At 41.3% G+C, this 18,804-nt stretch overlaps 1 protein-coding gene across 1 annotated transcript; it reads right to left on the bottom strand.

Annotated features, from left to right (window-relative positions):
- Positions 1–222: 222 nt before the first annotated feature.
- On the bottom strand, positions 223–13,167 carry cnpy1 (canopy FGF signaling regulator 1). The gene is made up of 6 exons (XM_085254610.1): positions 12,804–13,167; positions 12,135–12,237; positions 11,148–11,263; positions 2,405–2,617; positions 680–779; positions 223–396 (listed from the first exon to the last, which is right to left on the bottom strand). Exons 2-6 carry the CDS (start codon positions 12,226–12,228, stop codon positions 356–358), a joined length of 564 nt encoding a protein of 187 aa, XP_085110736.1. The 5' UTR covers positions 12,229–12,237; positions 12,804–13,167; the 3' UTR covers positions 223–355.
- Between the last annotated feature and the right edge of the window lie 5,637 nt (positions 13,168–18,804).

The raw sequence follows: 18,804 nt of genomic DNA, 5'->3' as shown, positions 1-18,804 counted from the left end.
AAAACAAAGAAATCCAAATGTTTTTCCTGGACTTGGTGATAAAGCCAGACTGTGACAGAGAGCAGAAAAGAGTTTTGCCAGATAAACTGATCAGCTGACTAACTGTGGAGACCACTATCTTAACTTTTGATATGTGGAACTCGCACCAACAAACAGTTACTGTAGGTCTGGTTAATATACTGTGGTGTGAGCAGCATGCAGAGACAAAAATGAACACTGTGCTTTCTCAACATTTGGTTTTTATTTACTTAAAATAGTCTCAGTTGTTTGTCAAACATTTTTTATCAAAACCTTTTTCTCAGAAATGTGTGTCAAAGCTGGTCTCTCCTCGCTGCACCGAAAATCCAGTGTGATGCTACAATTCCTCGTTAGCACGGCTGCTGTCTTCACAGTAGTCTGAAAGGAAAAGCATGACGACAAACACATCAGTGTTTATGTTCCACAACCCGAAAATGTGCCACCATCTAAAGACACAAATAGCTAACACTGACCTACACTGAGGCTACTGAGCTGTGCTGACACTGGCCTCTGCTGTTACTGAATGCTGTGGACGCCAAACCCGAGCAGCTTCCACAGCTGTGTGTGTGTGTGTGTGTGTGTGTGTGTGTGTGTGTGTGTGTGTGTGTGTGTGTGTGTGTGTGAGCTCTGTGAGAGTGCGCGTGTGAAGCATAGCTGCTACCTGAGACTCTGCTGCACAGCTCCTCGTGCACGTTCTCCTGCCTGTCCCGGCTCAGCACAGAGATGATTTCTTCCTCCAACTCCTCCACCAGCGTTTCACACTGAGACACAGACGCAGCAAACACTGGTCAAAGTGTGCTTCGACCATACATGCACAACACACATCTTTCACACACTGTGGGCACGCCATTTGCATGGCGGCGGCGGCCACGTTTCTCTCCTGTTTATCGAACCGCTCATCCATTTCGAAGACTCTGTGAAAGCACCCTTCCTCGCTTTTTATGAATTCGACTTCTTCTCCAGCTGCTTTTTCTTTAGCGAGGAACATGGTGGTGAATAAAAAGTACAAAAGTGGCTGTGATGCGAGTCCGAAGCTGTTTATTAAAGCAGCAGCTTTCAGTGGGAGCTGGCTCACCCAATCACACTCGTGATGCAATCCAACTTCAGAATAAACCACAAACTTTTCCCCGTGTCTGTTGTTTCATCTGTCCTATTAATTCCTTCAGACCCCTCGGTCACGTGAAGCCGCCATGGTGCGTCGTGGTGAAGCTCACAGCTGTTCAGTCTACACGTCACTAAATCCAATCATGGCTCACTGACCGGGTTTTCTGCAGTGACTGGTGATATCAAGTACTTTCTCAAATTGAAGGCAGGTGAAATGGCTGGCACAACCAACTGGCCACACTACAAACGCATGACAAATTAAAGGAAAACCCTGAATCACTGACCCCTACAGTGAAGAGCCCCGTTGGCTCCATTATGCTACAGGGGGCCATTTGTATCAAAAGAAGGGTCACTGCTACGTAGACACACTTGTTCTATGTGACACAGCGTCTTTGAACGGTTTAAAGAATATGAAAATTGATTTCGGAACAATGTCAGACATAAAAGAGTAATATACTTGTATTTATTTAGCTGTTTTCTAGTTTTACTGACATCATGCTCCACCACCACCATCAAAAAACCCCAAAAGGCGATATCTAATTCTGTTCCAACGTCTACTGCAAGAATAAATGGCGAGGAGCTCTGACGCTGATGTGGCAGGTCGCCACGTTATTGTTCTGGGTTTTTCTTTCATTTCTCATCTGTCTGTAGCTCAAGTAGTGTGTTTTAAACAGACTATTTTTTCTGCATAGGAGCAATTATTTTAAATAACATGAAATATACATCTACATAAAAGTATCCATATACGAAAATGCCTAGAATAAAATGCATACTTTTGTTAATTTTGACAATGTGAGCTTAACAAACCGATTAATAATTAATTTACTAAAATAAATAAAAATATAAAAGGAATTTCAATAATAGCATTACTGCAACTATCCGATTTTCTAGTCTAACATTTTGTCCCAACTGATAGATTGATGAAAATAGCAAACGTGTATTTAGATTACACATCTAAGTAACTGTATGACTACCTTGTAATGCTTCTGCTATACAAAACGTGTTGTTTTCGATTGGACGGCGCTGGAAACCGACTGATGCAGGATTGTCATAATCACCGCCTCCAATTTTAAATGTACATCTTCATTTATTGAACAACTTGTTTCAAAATTAGCAACTCTGAGAATTTTCTTTGTTTTTTGATTCTTAATACATAGCAATGGATGAAATTGGCCTGGAAATGCTTCCAATGCTTCTGTACATGATCCTGAACTAGGCTGCAGTTCTAACTATACTATAGTTCTACTTAAAAACATTGTTTTCAGTGCATGTTTCCACTCACTGCGAATTTGATGTCATTGGACGCCTCTGGCCCATCAAACTGGAAGTTCTTAAAGTCGGGGAAGTCGTCGGTGGAAGCACTGCTTCTGGGAGCAAACCTCCTGTACTGCTTGTGCTGGGTGATGGGATCCACATAGAGTGCATAGTCACTCATACTGTTGCACACGCCGTCCAGAAGCTCGCTGAGGTGAGTCTCCGAGCGAGCGAATGGGACCTGGCAAATCAAACCAAAGAGAGAGGAGGGAATCATCATGTTGGACTGGCATGTTCCAGCACGGCTTCTTCTTGGACCGTGTAGCCATTGTCTCATGTTTCCAATACCCGATTGCCACGTTGAAACGTCTAAGAACTCGTGCCGGATAGACCAAAACAGCACAGCTGCATCATGGCAAAAAAGAAAAGACTCTGGGTTGGCCTAGTGTTAGCTGTGTTACACCACAGGCCTCAGGGTGGGTCAGTGGGGTGGCCTCTTGTTTCCGCTGTGTTTTCTCCATCAACGCTGAAATACCTCACCCTCCAACTTTGACTTTTAACCTGCATGAATACCCTCCCCAACCCTCCATCCAAACTCAGCCATGCTCTTCCACCACCCATCCCTTTCAAGACAAATCAACAGGGCGGTGGTGTCTAGACGGGTCAAGACAGGTGCTGTGCTCTGCTCCCTCCATCCCCGGAAGGATATTGGGTGACAGGGGTGACGCCCAGGGGTGAAGATGCAAGGATAGGGCACTGAAAAGGGTGAAGTAGGGGAGGGGTGGGTTTCAGTGTTTGTTATACCTCGAACTAGCAAAAAGAGGGGTTGGGATCCAGAGAAGGGTGGGGTCGTAGGAGGAGGAGATGGGAGAAGCAGAAGGCCTCAACAGAAGCCAAGTGCAGGGTAAACGGCTCATCTCCTCGGCCCCCACCCTGCCTCTGCGCTGTCTTTTGGCCCATTCAGCCCCTCCATCCTCTGACGATCAAAGGAGGAAATCTTCCTTGTTTTCTTTGGTCAAAGAGTGGCAGGACGGAGGTTGGGGGTGGGGGACAGTTTGGGTGGTGAGAGAACACAGAGGAAGAAGGGAGCGTTTTTGAGCCTCTTGCAGATGAACTGGATCTTATAATGATAGATAAATTATACTCTCAGCCTTTGTTTCTTCTTCTGTTTCTCTAACCAGCCATACTGATCTCACACACACACACACACACACACACACACACACACACACACACACACACACACACACACACACACACACACACACACACACTTTGAGATGTGATGATGTGACAAAGGACTGCTCTGCCATCTGTCTTTCATCAAATCTTTGCCTCTTCCTGCTCAGCAAACTGAAATTTTGGGTAGTAGAGCAAAACCAGCCAGCGATTCCTCTGACAATTAGAACCACCTGAGCTCGCCGACGCTGCATTAATCCTTGCAGAAGACCCTGAGCCTGACAACACTGTTAGGGTTGCTAACAGTGTGCTGAGGAAGAAGGAAGAAAGTTGGCTGGTCGACAGAAGGTGTTACAGCACAGGGCTAAAGGTTGGAAGGGCCAGGCACTAGGGGATGTAGGTCATGTAGAGCAGTGGCGATGAGGCTTGCCTATCAATCAAAACTTGCTTGTGGTGACTTTGGCATCAGTGCTGTCATTTCTTTCACTCAATGACTGAATTTTTTGTTTATTGGATTAAAACTTGGTCAATTAATTGATGCTGGTCACACTTTTCCTAGAACCATGTTGACATATTTAAATACCTTGGTTTTTTTCCCACCAAGCTTTTAAAAAGCTAATTTGAGAATGTGCAGAAGCCGCCACTGTTTTAATGATTTTGAAGAACACATGATCTGTTTTCACAAAATCATCTTTACCTGAAGCTTGCTAGGTTCGTTTTTTATTACACTCTAATATCCATGCCAATTTGACGGAAGGCTTATAATAATAATATAAACGACAAGTCATAGTTTATATTTGCATATTTCAGTTAGTCATTTCTCATCATTGTTTAAAGTCCCAGCTTCAGCAGTCAGATTAAGGTTTAGTTGGTAGGTTTGACCGCAGCCTGTATTTAGTGAGTCATTACTGAACGGCAGCTTAAGTGCTACTGAAGGCACATTCAGTAGAAACAATACTCATATATAGCATCATCTGTTGAAGCTGTTGCACAAATGTAATACTTTGGAGTTTGACTTAAAAACAGTACATGTTTGACAATGCAACATTCACAGGTTTAATTAACTGATTCATTGCAGAAATAATTGATAATACATGTTCCTGTATTGTCATCATGTCAGTCATATCTTTCTTTTTATATATATGATTATATGAGAATGAAACTGAATATAAAACTAAATCCTCAATCTCATCCAAACAGCATGAAAAAAGAGAAGAAAAGGGCTGCTCTCCCCGGCCCTACAATAAAACCATGTCAATCCATGGGCTTGGGTCTAAGTCATTATCATGCCATGCTACAAAATGGTTTGGAATTAAAGCCCTTCCTTGCCAGTTGCAGCCGTGTGAAAGGGAGCTGTCAGTCACAGTGTTGTTTGAAGAATGGGGTGGGGGGTGGTGGCTGAGGTGGTAGTGGGGTGTGACTGGTTGGCCCAGAGAATAGGCTTCTCAGGGAAGCTATCCTCCATTCAATTCCCATTGGACAGGGAGCCATTATTGCACCACTGTGGACAGGGGCCTTTCAATGTCATTGTTCTGGCCAATGAAGACCCATAAATTAACAATAATAATAATGATAATAAACAATAAAATAACAATAATAATGTCACATTGGCAGCAAGTGGAAGGAGAACCTAAAATGTATTTTTGACCTTTATATATCATTTAAATCCCAAATTTTCTAATAGCAGTCGTTGATAAAGGTCTAACAGTAATAATATTACTTCATTATGATAGAGTAGTAAAGCTAATAGTAACCAGCTGGTCATTCTGAATGGAAATGCTATGCGTCTTTATAGGAGCTCTAAATCATAAACCAGGGCTTCTTGATGTCAGCAGTTTGGAAGATAGTGGCGAGCAGAGTCAGCACAAGGACTGAAACACTGTTTGGCGGTAAAGCTTCTTCACTCTTGTCAGAAGTCAGGTGAGAAGACTTTCTCAACAGTACGCTAAGCTCCACAAGCTCCTTCTTTTTCTGTGGTGTAAAGGACCATATTATAGGCCAAACCGGAGATACTACAAGAGTAAGACATGGCACTGATGAACATAAACAAAACTGGCAAAAGCAAAGAATATGACAGAAGCACCTAGTGAGTGTTTAAATCTGATGGGCGGATTGATACTTAATATCATTGTTCTTGTGCCACAACTTTGCTTAGAGTTTAGCCCGTGGAGAAAAGCTTCATCCCACGGTTCTGCTTACATCCACAAGAGGTCCTTTTTCCTCCTCGTCCCTATCATGTGTTTGTGCACACGCCGGGAAAGCCTTGGTCACATTACTTTAGCATCTAGCTAGCTCTACTGAGGAGTAAGCATAACTAGAGTTATTGTTTTAACAGTTGAAAACTGCAGATTTAAAGCTTCCTTGTATCATTTTACTTCATGCCAGACTGTTTTTAACTGGATGTGTCGCACGATATTTTGCTCAAGTTATCTGGGTACTTCATATTGTATTGAAAATAAGTGGTAAAAAATCTTTTGTCTTTGAAATATTTAAATCCAGAATAAAATAATATTCTATGTATTTTAACAGAGGAGTGGAGGCATTTTACAGGCTGTTGTGTTCATGGTCAGGTAAGTTTAGTCATTCCTTAGTTTGTTACAGTGGTAAATGTGAGTATTTCAAAGCACTCAAATGGTCCTTTCTCACTGTAATTGTGCTCTCATAGTGCTTTTAAATTTAGGCTGATAATGCTGTTTATTCTCATTAGCCAGATTTTAAAAAAACTAGCCAGAGGTTAGAAAACTTGGTTAGAAAGTCTCGTGATGCTCCAGTTTCTGTGATTTATTTCTAAGTGATTCTTAGAAATCAGAAAGAAGTCCAGTGTATTTAACCTTTCAGCATCTGATCAGATCTGGTTTATCATATTTCATCTCTAGTGACAGCTGACTTTTGATATGCCACGATGAAATACATCAAATGCTGGCCTAGTGATGATCTCATAAAATCCACTAAAGCCATCATGAAGACTTGAACTAGGGAAAATCTGGCTGTTCACATGTTGTGTTTTTGACCTTCTACACTGTCCAAACGTCAAACATACATCTACGAGCACCTCTAAACAGGGTCAGCACCTCAGAAGATGGACTAGACAGGCAATCAACTCTGACAGGAGGGAATTAGACTCACTAACTTTACTATTTCATTGTAGATGCTCTAAATTGCTATTGACCAAATTATTAATATGGGCTTGGTTGTTACTACAATAACAATTATTATTGTACAACGATTAATTTTACCTATAGTTGTAAAAGTAAGTCAGTAGAATTCAGCTGAGGGGGCACAGTCATCCTTTTGGATGGGCCTGGGCCCCAAAGGCCGTTCACAATGCTAACGCTGCCTCTGGAGCTCACAGAAGAACATGTCCTGTCCACAGACTGATGAATGTAGCCACCACAGTGTTCCCCACTGGCTTTAGAATTCACGTTAAGGCTTCAACATTCGCCATGTTGTCGCTGTTGTTGTGTTTTTAAGAGCCAAAAGATACCATATTTATATAATAAGCAGGAGCGCCAAGTTAGCTACTAATGTTGCCAAGTTAGAAGGTGTATTATGTGCTGCACAGGTGCAACAGCGGTTGGGGTGAGGGGAGGAAGACAAAAGAGACCTGAGACATGACAAGTTGAATAATGAAATACTAGTCTCATACATCAATAACGGTGTGAAGTGGGAAACTTCAAACATGCTTTTTATGCTGTTTAGCAGGTCAAGTTAACGTGGAATTTTATTGGGACTGACTGACTTTTGGAAGTCCCAAAACTTGGCACTCCAACAATGGGTTCATTTTGTTGCCCTGAGGGTTGTCGCTGTTTTTTTTAATGCCGTGTGCAGTAAGAGTCTCAGACATGAGACTGATATCAACCAAATCAAACAGTAAGCAAAGAAAGGAAATTTGTTTGGAAGTTAGACTATTCCTTTAAGAAACCTCCAAGGAAAAATAAAAGATCCTTGTTGGATTAAAAAAAAAAAATGACTGTCACCTCACTGAGTCACATTTCTAGACCATGATATTATGTGTCATTGTGTCAGCATGCTATTGTGCATCCTCTCATTCTCAATGCATGACTTCCCACCGTTCACTATGAGATCAACCCGCTCCAACTAAGTTCAATGTCTTTGGAAGCCTTAAATGTGGCATTGTTGTGGCAGGCAGGTTTAACTTTTGTGGCACAGAGCAGCCCCATACTCCCAGGAAGTCCTACTGTGACAAGGCCAAAGAGCAGAGACTTAAAACCTGCAAATCCTCCTCACTGATGGCATCTAAGCTGTGACATCCCTCCCTCTCTGATTCACACTAGGTCAAAAGCTGCTGAAAAGAAGGGAGCCGGGAGGGCATGGGATCAAGGTTTGGCTTCTTATGTGGCTCAATAACATCTGATTGACCAGATAATACAACAGGTAGAGGAAAGTGTCAGCTCAGAGTAGAGCAGGAGCTCACTGCTGGAGGAAGCTCATTCTCCCTGCTGGGTGACTGGAATGCTGTTTTCTAACTCTAATCAGGATACATGTAAATGCTTAGAGGATAGTTTGGACTTTGTTTTGAGGAAAATTATGCAGTAAAACTTGATGACTTATGTCGTCACACAGAACATCTAATGGCTACACTGAGCTAGTAATATCAGTGTTGAAAACAGTTGTCATAAGGCAAGATCTGTGATTCTGAATTTGCCTGTAGGTGTCGACGCCTACGTGCACACACTGATCGGTGCAGTTATCGTGATAGTGATAGTCACAACAAACGCTAAAGCTCCAGAAATCAATAGTATAGCTGTAAACCTCATGATTTTCTGGCCTCTGAGCAACAGGAAATGTCATAGTTCCAGGGGGGGGGGGGGGGGGGGTTGACCTCATTACAGCAGGACAATAGCCTGGATCAATCTTCTGCGCTCACACAGTGTCATGCACACAGCCACAGTAACAACAAAGATCAATCGACTCCTCCATGAAAAGACCGCATCTGTTAATCACAGCATCTATGTAGAAATGGCTCCTTGTACCCCGATTGCACCGTTAAAATGTACATGATGTTCAGTCAGTCTTTGAAAAAAATCAAAGGCAAATAAGAGCCTCGGGTCGGATGGGATTACAGGAAGACTGCTGAAGAATGCATAGCAACTTGGTCATGTGTTTTATGACACATTTATCATGTCTTGTGTGCAGAAATGAGTCCCTAAACTGTGGAAGTAGTCTATTGTGTTCCCTATGGCTACATACAGTATACCCAAACTGTTTAATACACTCAAACCAGCAGCTCTGATTTCACTGGCTAAACAGGAAGGACAAATGGACTAGGCGGGGTGATCGAGATGGAAAGGATGTGCAGCAGCTTAGAGTGCTTAACGTGGAGATGTGCTAGCAAGTGCAGAGAGTTTGGTGAGAGTGTGTTGAGAATTAACTGATCTCTCCGAGTTAACTTCAGCAACTACCAAACCATCAACGTGTCTTTAGGACCCATTCCTACAAAACTGTTCAAAGAAGTCCAACTATTTATTTATGCTTCAATTTCTATTTTAATCAACTCTCTCTATTAATGGGCAATGTACCACAGACCTTCTAGCTCGCAGTAATTAAACTGCTACTTGAAAAGCCATCAGTTAAACCAAGGGGTCTTAGTCTAAGGAGCTTGGAAAGAAAAGCGTCTGGACTTACTTAAGTTACTTCTTAACTTAAGAAGTAACTTAAGTTAAGAAGTAACTTAAGTAACTTAAAAAGTCCAGACGCTTTTCTTTCCAAGCTCCTTAAACTACGATGACCTGGATGACCGAGAACCTTCACAGACAAGGGGTCTTAGCTAATTATAGACCAATCCCCAGCCTTCCTTTTATCCCAAGATTTCCCGAGATTTCTTGATGCTTACTCTGAACTAGGGCTGCTCGATTATGGCAAAAATGATGATCACGATTATTTTCACTGAAATTGAGATCTCGATTCTTTGGCGATATTTATTTAACAATAACAATGTATTGAATAATGACTTTAAAGATTGTCAAAAAATAATATAAAATAGTGCAAATACTGATAACAGTGCAAATGTTTGCAATATAAAAAATAAATGAAAAATGTAAACATCTATGTTTAGTGAACTTTGCAGTGTTGCTCTGTGGTGCAGCTACGACACTGTAGCAAAGTTTACACACTGTGTCCACTTGATCCACGTCTGACTGAACCCATAATGTTTCCACACCACTGAAGGTTTTTTACCTCTTTTCAACCAACAGCAGTCACTCTCCTCTCCTCGGGTCCTCTTAATCAGCGGTCCCCAACCCCTGGGCCTCAGACCGGTACCGGTGCGTGAGTCGTTTGGTTCGTTGAGGCTCAGGTGTGAAATGTATAGTTTTCAGGGTTTTTATCGGTTTTCAGCGTTATTTTGTTATCGTTTTTATCGTTTACTCTGTTTTCCTGGGTCTTTCCACGTGTGTTATGAATAAATTTTCTTTTTTCGGTACCGGTACTAGTTTTATTTTGTTGTATTTATCCGCGACACCTTAAAGGCCGGTCCGTGAAAATATTGTCGGGCATAAACCGGTCCGTGGCGCAAAAAAAGGTTGGAGACCGCTGCTCTTAATTGTTGTGACACGTGTTCGAAATGCAGAGAGGTGCGCTCGATTTGCCACACAGAGCAGCGCGAGAGTAAAGCACGAGGGAGGGGCTAATAATCGGCTCAGTCATTTTTAATGATCGTTGAAAGCCCAGATTGTAATCGTGATTAAAATTTGATTAATTGAGCAGCCCTACTCTGAACTGCATTGCCTTGGCCTCCAGTAACACTGTGAGGAACCTTAGAGTTTTTTAAACAAATGTGTAGGAAATTCAAAACATTTTGTCTTAGAGTGACGCTAAAAAACTAGTTTATGCATCTATTCGAGGGTGAACTATTGTAACTCAATGTTATCAGGCTGTCCTAAAAACTCCTTGAAAAGCCTTCAGTTGATCCAAAATGCTCCACTTAGAGCTGGAAAACGTCATTCCTAGAAAAAGAAAGCAAATTTCACCGGTAATGGCTTCCCTTCATTGGCCTGTTAAACCCAGAACTTTAAAATTCTTCTCGCATACAAGGTCTTGAATAATGAAGACGAGAGAGAACACTTCACTCTCAGACATGTGGTTCATAGGATATTTAGAAATAGAATGGAAGGCAGAGCCTTAAGACCCCTTTTTGGTGGATTCGGGAGACAGACACTGATTAAGCTTCAAACTTTAACTTTTTAAGAATATAGTCAGGGATGGATCAGGTGACCCAGAGTCCTCCCTCAGTTATGCTGCAATAGACCCAGGCTGCTGAGGGCCTGCCATGATGCACTGTGATTCACCTGCACTCACTGTGTGTTTACACACCACTCTGTATTTAATCTTTAGTTGTTACTGGTTTCTGCAACTCTTAAAAAGTGTATCTTTGTCCTGTCGTCCCCCATCAACCCCAATCAGTCATGACAGATGGCTGCCCCTCCCTGAGCCTGGTTCTCCTGGAGGTTTCTTCCTGTTAAAACTTTGATCCTCCTTCCCACTTTTTACTCATAGGGGGGTCACCGATGAGGAAGCATCTGTTGGGGCTTTGGCAAGTGAGTGGTGTGTGTGTAAACACTGGCGTAAAGTACCTTTTTGTCTTTCATGGTTCCATCAGGGTTGAGTCTAAAGCTGCCGACATTGATGGTTTTCTTTGGGTCCACCTGACTGATTGAGTGGTTCAGTTCATCCACGATTGCCTTGCATGCTGGGAAACAGAGGTAAACCTCAGTGATGGAAACAATACAAGCAACAGCTCACAGCCTGGAATTTAGTGAACATCAGTACGTAAGTAACATGAAAAATCATCCAGAATTCAGTCTCATACTGATGTTTGTGGAAGTGCTACAAGGTCAAAATGCTATGGATGGGAATTGATTCCCGATTTGATTCCCTTATCGATTATCACTGGCTCCACCAGCATCTCTAAGCAGCATATCAACAACATTACATTCATGCAAATTAATTACATGCTGTGGGTCATATGTTTGTGCATGTTGTAAGTATTTCTCCTCATTTTTGCATTTATTGTGCACAACACACTGTGCAAGATAAGAAAGACGGGACAGGAGAGGAAGAAGAGAGGTTAGATTAAAAGATGAGGATTGATGAGGTTTTTAAATCAGATATTGGGTCTGTACATGTGGAATCGCACCGTCCCTTTTCTTTAGATTCAAGCTGAGTATAATACGAATTTTTAAAAAAGTTTTACAGTTTGTATTCCCATCTACTGATATTATTTTATCATATAAATATTGCATGAGGTTCAGTTAGCTTTGCAGGAAAATAGAAATATCCTCCAAAGAGCTACTTTTCACTTTATTACTTTGAGTACATTTCTGAGCCTGCAGTTTTTATGTTTACTTTAGTAAAGAAGTTGAATCAGCACTTCAACTTTACTGAAGTATTTTTTAACAGTAGTATTTGTACTTGTACTTAAGCACAGAATGTCTGTACTTTTGCCAACTCTGGAGTTACTTGGTGAGATGCTTTTGCATTGCAGTTCAGTTGTGGTTTTCCTTAAAATAGCAGCAATATTCTTTGAGACAGAAAGCTTCTGTCAGATCTGCATGACTTACCAGAACAGTAGAGCACCTTGTCCCTCTTCCCCTGGCTGCTGCCAGTAAAGACAGAGAGCACCATCACCATCATCTGAATAACCCATGCAGTCATCTTGATAGCCTAATAGTACAGAAAGGCATATACAGTAAAAACTAAAATCTAATTTCAGTATACTACACCTAAGTAACAGAGTCTTAAAGTGTGAAGACATTTCAAAAAACACAACATATTGTGTATTAAAAAAAAAACCAAACCACATACAATTTAAATGCAAATCATATTTTCAGTAAGTTTAGTGTGCTTATACATTATTGAAGTGTTATTTTACCTCCACGTGTACACAACTGAAACTGAGACCTGAAACCTTAAAGAGGGGAGCACTTTGGGAACTTTACGGAGGGATCAACAAGTGCTTTTCCTAAAACGTCACCTGTAGTTGTTCAGTATGGTCACTTGCGGAAAAGGCAAGCATAAATCCGATCAAACTGTACTTGAAACGAACTATTTATGGACTTAGCGAATGCCGAATTGTAGGCTCATACAAGTAAAATATTAACAATATTTTCAACGCGTTCTCACCGCTGGGATTTTGATCGCCATACGAGACTTGTCTTAAGATTTCACATTTGTTTACGAGGTACGGTCCACGTCGGGAATAGTGAGGGAGCGCTGGTAGCTTGTCTTACCTTGCGAGGAAAGCGAGCTATAGCAGCTAACAGCGGACGTGGAGCCGACTGGACTCGGTGCAGCAGCGCTGTTACTACAATAATGACATGTCCTCAGCTCATTTGTCTGTACATGCCTATCTCTGCTTCACTTACTGACAGGTAACAGCACTGACACATACAGTACAACAGTTAGCTTTCCGGGTGTGCTTTTCAAAGTAAAAGGGCATTGCCCTAAAAATATTCGATATTTAACTATTGTGCGGGAATTGCGGTAGTAAAGTTCACACACAAAATAATAATAATAAAAAATAAGTCGGAATCTTTGTCTCGAAATAATTATTCAGTATATCTTTATCATAACAAAAATCATGCGTCAATCTTAAAAGCACACTCGGCCTACTTCTCTTAGTACACCTAGTTCCGGCTCGCTTGTCGTCTTGACGTGCTCGGCTCTGGTGTAGCCACGTTCAGTCGGGCATAGAGGTGGACAGCCAATCATATTCCAAACTCAAAGAGCATGGACCAATCAAACTGACGCAGCGTCTACAGGCGCTGACTCCTGGACGCTTTGGTAGAATGTGGAAATCGGACTTCAGTGTGCTGATGACTTTAGACCACAGTGGTGACTTGTGAATTCATACAAAAATAAATAAACAGTACTGCAATAAATTCAACTACATTCATTTACGCCAAACATAAACCATCTCCTGTTACAGTCAGTTAAAACTAAATGTAATTTAAATAGAATATATTCAACTGTTCAGAAGATATTTACGTGCATGTGACTTTCGAGCTTTCGACTGCAGTGCTATAGAAAATATACCACCACAGTGATATGCTGTGGCCGTAAATACTAATGGATCTGACTGAAGAGCTCCTTCTCCTTCTCTAAACATAACAGCTCAGCTCCATGCTGAGGTTAATCAAGCAACGCATTGTAATTCACTTCCCACCTGTGCATGCGTGAGAGAGCGAGACTAAGAGCCAGGTGGTGTCTTTACGGGGGGATCTGACCTGGTTTTCCTGCTGCTAATTGAATCTTATCTTTAACATCAAAGTCTCGATTGGACAGGTAGATGTAAATGTTCACAATACAGTATGGCGTGCAGTGGTGATTAAAAGCTGTCTGCCATTGCTAAAAAGGTCAAATATAGTCAAGATATTTGTCAGTGTGCTGCTTAGTATGCTTGCAGAGGCATCGTGTTCTCAGATTGTACAGCCATACATCCGTCTGCACATCTTAATGTTTTAATTTTTAATGTTTAAATGCCGAAAAGATGCTTCAAATAATGTTTCTGCAAGGTTAAAAGTTTAGCACTGGAGGTGCCAAATGTGTCATTTTGACTCCTTTGGCATTTTAACATTAGCAAGCAGTAACTTTTACATATAGGCAAGGAGAAACAACAGCACTGTTTAAGAGGAAAGGACAAAGATCGCTTTTTAGTACATTTTAATTAATTGGGTTTTTTTTGTGTGTTTTCAAGGCAAGCGCTGCTTGCCTTTCTTGTCCATCATTGCATTTTAAAGTATCTAACTGTGAAATGGAAATGCCATAACTTTAAATTCCATTACTTTTCCTAAAATAAGTTTATCAATAGTGACCTTTGGGGTTTGTGGCATAAAGAGAAAGATATACAAACCTTTACACCTTGAATCTCCAAAGGAGTTATTATGACACCACAGAACGTGTAAAACAACACTCTAGTTACCTGGCAACATGTTATTTACATGTTTTGGCTGCTGCGTGTGTGTGTGTGTTTCAATGATAATTTCTCTATAACTATAACAATAGTTTATAAAATTGTATACAATAAGTGATTTTTCTCATGCAAGCACAGGCTTAGCTGCATTCCATATGAAAAAGTTGAAGTAATCCTCTGGCATGAAGTTCACACTCCCCGTATGTCCTCTTAAAGATGGTCATGCCTTCTCTTCTTCAGTCTCTCTTGAGGTCATTGAGCTTGAGACATAAGGTGTTTTTTCAAATTCAAAATTCAAATTCAAATTTTATTTGTCACGTACACAGTCATACACAGTACGATATGTAGTGAAATGCTTGGACAACTGCTCGTGACCTAAAGAAAACAAAAAAGGAAAAGGCTATGAATAAGATAGGAAATAAATATGAAAAATTAAAAAGGGTAAATTTAACTAGGAAGGAATAAAATATAAATTAAGGTTAAAAATGAAATAACTGTACAACACAAATTAGAATGAAGGGTAAATTTAACTGGGAAGAATAAGATAAAATATATAAATTAAAGTTGAAAATAAAATAACTGTACAACAAAATACACAATATAGAACTATATAAGAATGTATGAAGAAATCTAAATATAAATAAATATATACACAATAACAGCAGCTGTACAAGTATTAACCGGAAATGAAGAATATAGTGACCAGTGTTGTGCAAAACCAAAGTCCAGAAAGTCCAGTGTGTGTGTAAGAACTGTATGTGTGGGTCAGTACTGTGTGGTGGTGTGATTGAGAGACCGTATCGCCTGCGGGAAGAAGCTCCTCCTCAGTCTCTCTGTGTTGGTCTTCAGGGAGCGGAATCGCTTTCCTGACCTCAGCAGAGAGAACAGTCTGTTGTTGGGATGGCTGAGGTCCTTCACGATCTTCCTGGCCTTGGTCCAGCACCGTCTGCTGTAGATTGAGTGCAGGTCAGGGAGCTCGGAGCGGATGGTGCGCTCAGCTGACCGCACAACCCTCTGTAGAGCTCGTCTGTCCTGCATGGTGCTGTTCCCGAACCAGGTTAAGATGTTTCCCGTCAGGATGCTCTCTATGGTGCACGAGTAAAAGTTCCTGAGCACCTTGGAGGGCAGTTGGAAGTCTCTCAAGCGTCTGAGGTGGTAGAGACGCTGACGGGCCTTTTTCACCACGGTGTTGATGTGACAGGACCATGACAGGTCCTGCGTGATGTGAACTCCGAGGTATTTGAAGCTGTCCAACAGGTCTTCAATACACACCATTGAAGTCATGATTCTTGCATCTTATCTGCAACTGCGAGCCTTTAGACACCAGAATGACTGCAGGTGTCCATAAGTTACGTTTGCGTTACTTCCACATCTACCTAGCAGTACAGAAGATGAGCGAGGATAAAGGCAATAACATGTTGTGGCAGGCAATTTTAAATGCAACATACAAACAACATACTCAACAAACATCAGCAAACAAACAAAGTGTTTGTGTGCAGTCGGTCTCACAGTGTGTTGCTGGCTAAAGGTCCAGTTGCTGTATTTCACAGGGAGAGAAAAGAAAGAGAATTAACTTCACTCAGAGATGGAGAAAGATCAGAAAAACAGGACAGGAGACGGACAACAGAGGTTAGATTTAAAGGTAAGAACTGAGGTAGACTTACTGTGTTATTTATTTATTTCATGCAACATTAATTAATTTTAAAGGTTGCATGAAAATACTCTGATAAACAGGATAATTTGCTGTACTGTGTTGGATTTAAAGTGTGTGTGACTGGTTTCAGCAGCTGTGGTTTCATGGTCAGAGTTAGCTTAAATGAAGTGTTGCAGAGATTAATTTAAAGTTAAGCTGATGGTACTGAGATTCATTTACTGAATTCCACCTTCATAACAACTTTATAGAAAAAAAAGGACAACTCATCAAACATCAGCTGACATTTGGTTGAATCCAGTTGTTGACTTCGGTTGTGTATATCCAAAAAGAGCAGCAGGTTAGCTCAAGGTTCAAGGTTCTTTATTCGTCACATGCATAGTTATACAAGTATAACACACAGTGAAATGTAACCTGACACGCTCCTCAACTTGTGCAAAAACTAAAAAGGTGCACAATCGGAACGGAGCGGTCAGGAAGGCGTCTGGATGTGGCCGCGTCATCTTAAAATCGCCATCTTAAAGTAGCTGAATCACAGCCTGTATACTAGGAAAATCTACAATAGAAATTATTGTGAGTTGTGATTCTTTTCTCTACACTGAGCCATTACAGGTGATTTTAGGGATCCTCCACCTGCTGAAACCCACTCTAACCTCTTCCCCACTCATTTTCCTCTTTAGTGCAGTGTAGGCAAAATAGAGCTACTGTTTTGCTTTTGTTTGTTTTTTTAATTTTCCTTCTTTTTCTCTGCTCATGGTCTACTTTACAGATTCAAGTTGAGAGACTGAAATAAAGTTTGTATTTCCATCTACTAACATTATTTTATTATTACCTTAATATAGGAAGAAGTTCAGTTAGCTTTGCTGGTAGAAACATTTTCCAAAGAGTTATTTTTTACTTTTACTCAAGTAAAGAAGTTGAATCAGTACTGTACTTTTTACTGGAGTATTTTTAACACTAGTATCTGTACTTCTACTTAAGTACAGATATGCTGTACATTTGCCACCTCTGGCCATCACTGGAAATGATGGAGCCAAGTATTTGAACACTTATTCAGGGTTAAACCATTGACAACCATTGCCCCATCTGCCTGTGGCTCCCGCTGCATGTCTTTAAATTTAGCTGCATGGCATCACATCCAGCCAATCCTTCCACTAATGTGTGTGATGTTGAAGGCTGGATTTAAAGCCATGGATTTGACCAATTATTAGGAGACCTGGAGAGAGAGACTCAGAGATAAAGAAGAAGGGTCATACTAATGCACAAAACAGCACACAGAAGAAATACTAAACTGTAATGAATATGGCCAGGGCCATAACAGGTATACAGCAGGTTCCAGGGAAGCTAAAAATCGGCTGTTGCTTTGTCTATATAGAGGAAAAAGAGCTTTGGTAGGTTTGATCCCAACACTGACATTGAAAAGCAGCAAAGTTACTGCTGGGCATTGTACAGTCTAGTTACATTCTGGCAGAGCAATTAGACACATTGGACATGTCATGTGTCCCAAAAGCATGCCAGATGAGCCTGGTGAGACTTTTTCATTTACCAGAAATTCTATAAGAACGGGCTTGTTTTTCCTGCCGGGGTCTTTCCAAATGCAGCTGGGCTCTATGGATGCTGTCAGTCATCCTACACCTTTTGCCAAATCGGCATTGATTGGGAGAGATGGTGGCTCATTTGAAGATCATTGTGGGGTAACACAGAAGCTGATTGGCTGATAATTTGTACACTCCAGGTCTTGTAGTCCTGGCCATCCAAACCCAAGATGCATCACTGATAATGTGATTGAACAAGCTGGCAGAGGTGTAAGGGGTCAGCATGGCGGTGTAGTGGTTAACACTGTTGCCTCACAGCAAGGAGGCTCTGGGTTTCACCATTTGGGTGGGGTCTTTCTGTTTGGTTCTCTCTAGCTAGTCCAATTTCCTCCCACATGTCTTGTTTGTGGGGATAGGTTAATTGGTAATTCCAAATTGCCCATAGGTGTGAATGGTTGTCTGTCTGTGTGTGTTAGCCCAGCGACAGACTAGCAACCTGTCCAGGGTGTAAATGGGGAGCCTATCGCTATGGCAGCTGGGATAGGCTCCATCCCACCTGCAACCCTGGACTGGATGAGTAGAAGACAAAGGATGGATGGAGGCTGGCAAAGCTTGAGATACCTCAGCAGCTTAAGAGGTTCCACACTTCTTGTCCTTAAGGCAGTTGGTTTGTATCTAGAGGAAACCCATTCTTACCATCTGATAAAACTACTACTAATCACTGTACCACCTTATTGTGCTCTGTTATTTCCTTGTCATCCTGTTTGAACCCTGTTTTCTTTCTGCCCAACTTTGCTGTGTGGCTGTGCTGAGAGCAATAAACAGATTCAAACACAATGATTTACGGTATAATTGTTTTCTAACCAGCAAAGAAATTTGTGCACAGTGCATCACACTGTGGCTCCACCACAGTTTCAAAGACTAGTGATCATTAGCTTGGCTTGAAGGTGGACACACTTATCTGGGGAAGTGAGTAAAATGCTCCCGTTGGCCTCAGATGTAGTAATGATTATGGTATAACAGGAGCCAGATCTACGGCTGGCGTCAAAATGTAAATTGTTGATGCCTCCATAGTGTTTCTAGTGGCATTTACACCACACCACATATAGCAGCAGATAATAAAATGAAGGAAA

This window comes from Mchenga conophoros, linkage group LG18 (assembly GCF_057382185.1).
Source record: "Mchenga conophoros isolate Kocher_MC1m ecotype Shallow Benthic linkage group LG18, M_conophoros_male_GT1.1, whole genome shotgun sequence".
In the NCBI taxonomy this organism is placed as follows: Eukaryota; Metazoa; Chordata; class Actinopteri; order Cichliformes; family Cichlidae; genus Mchenga; species Mchenga conophoros.
Note: the sequence above shows the minus strand (reverse complement) of the source record. Positions and strands in the feature narration are given on the sequence as shown.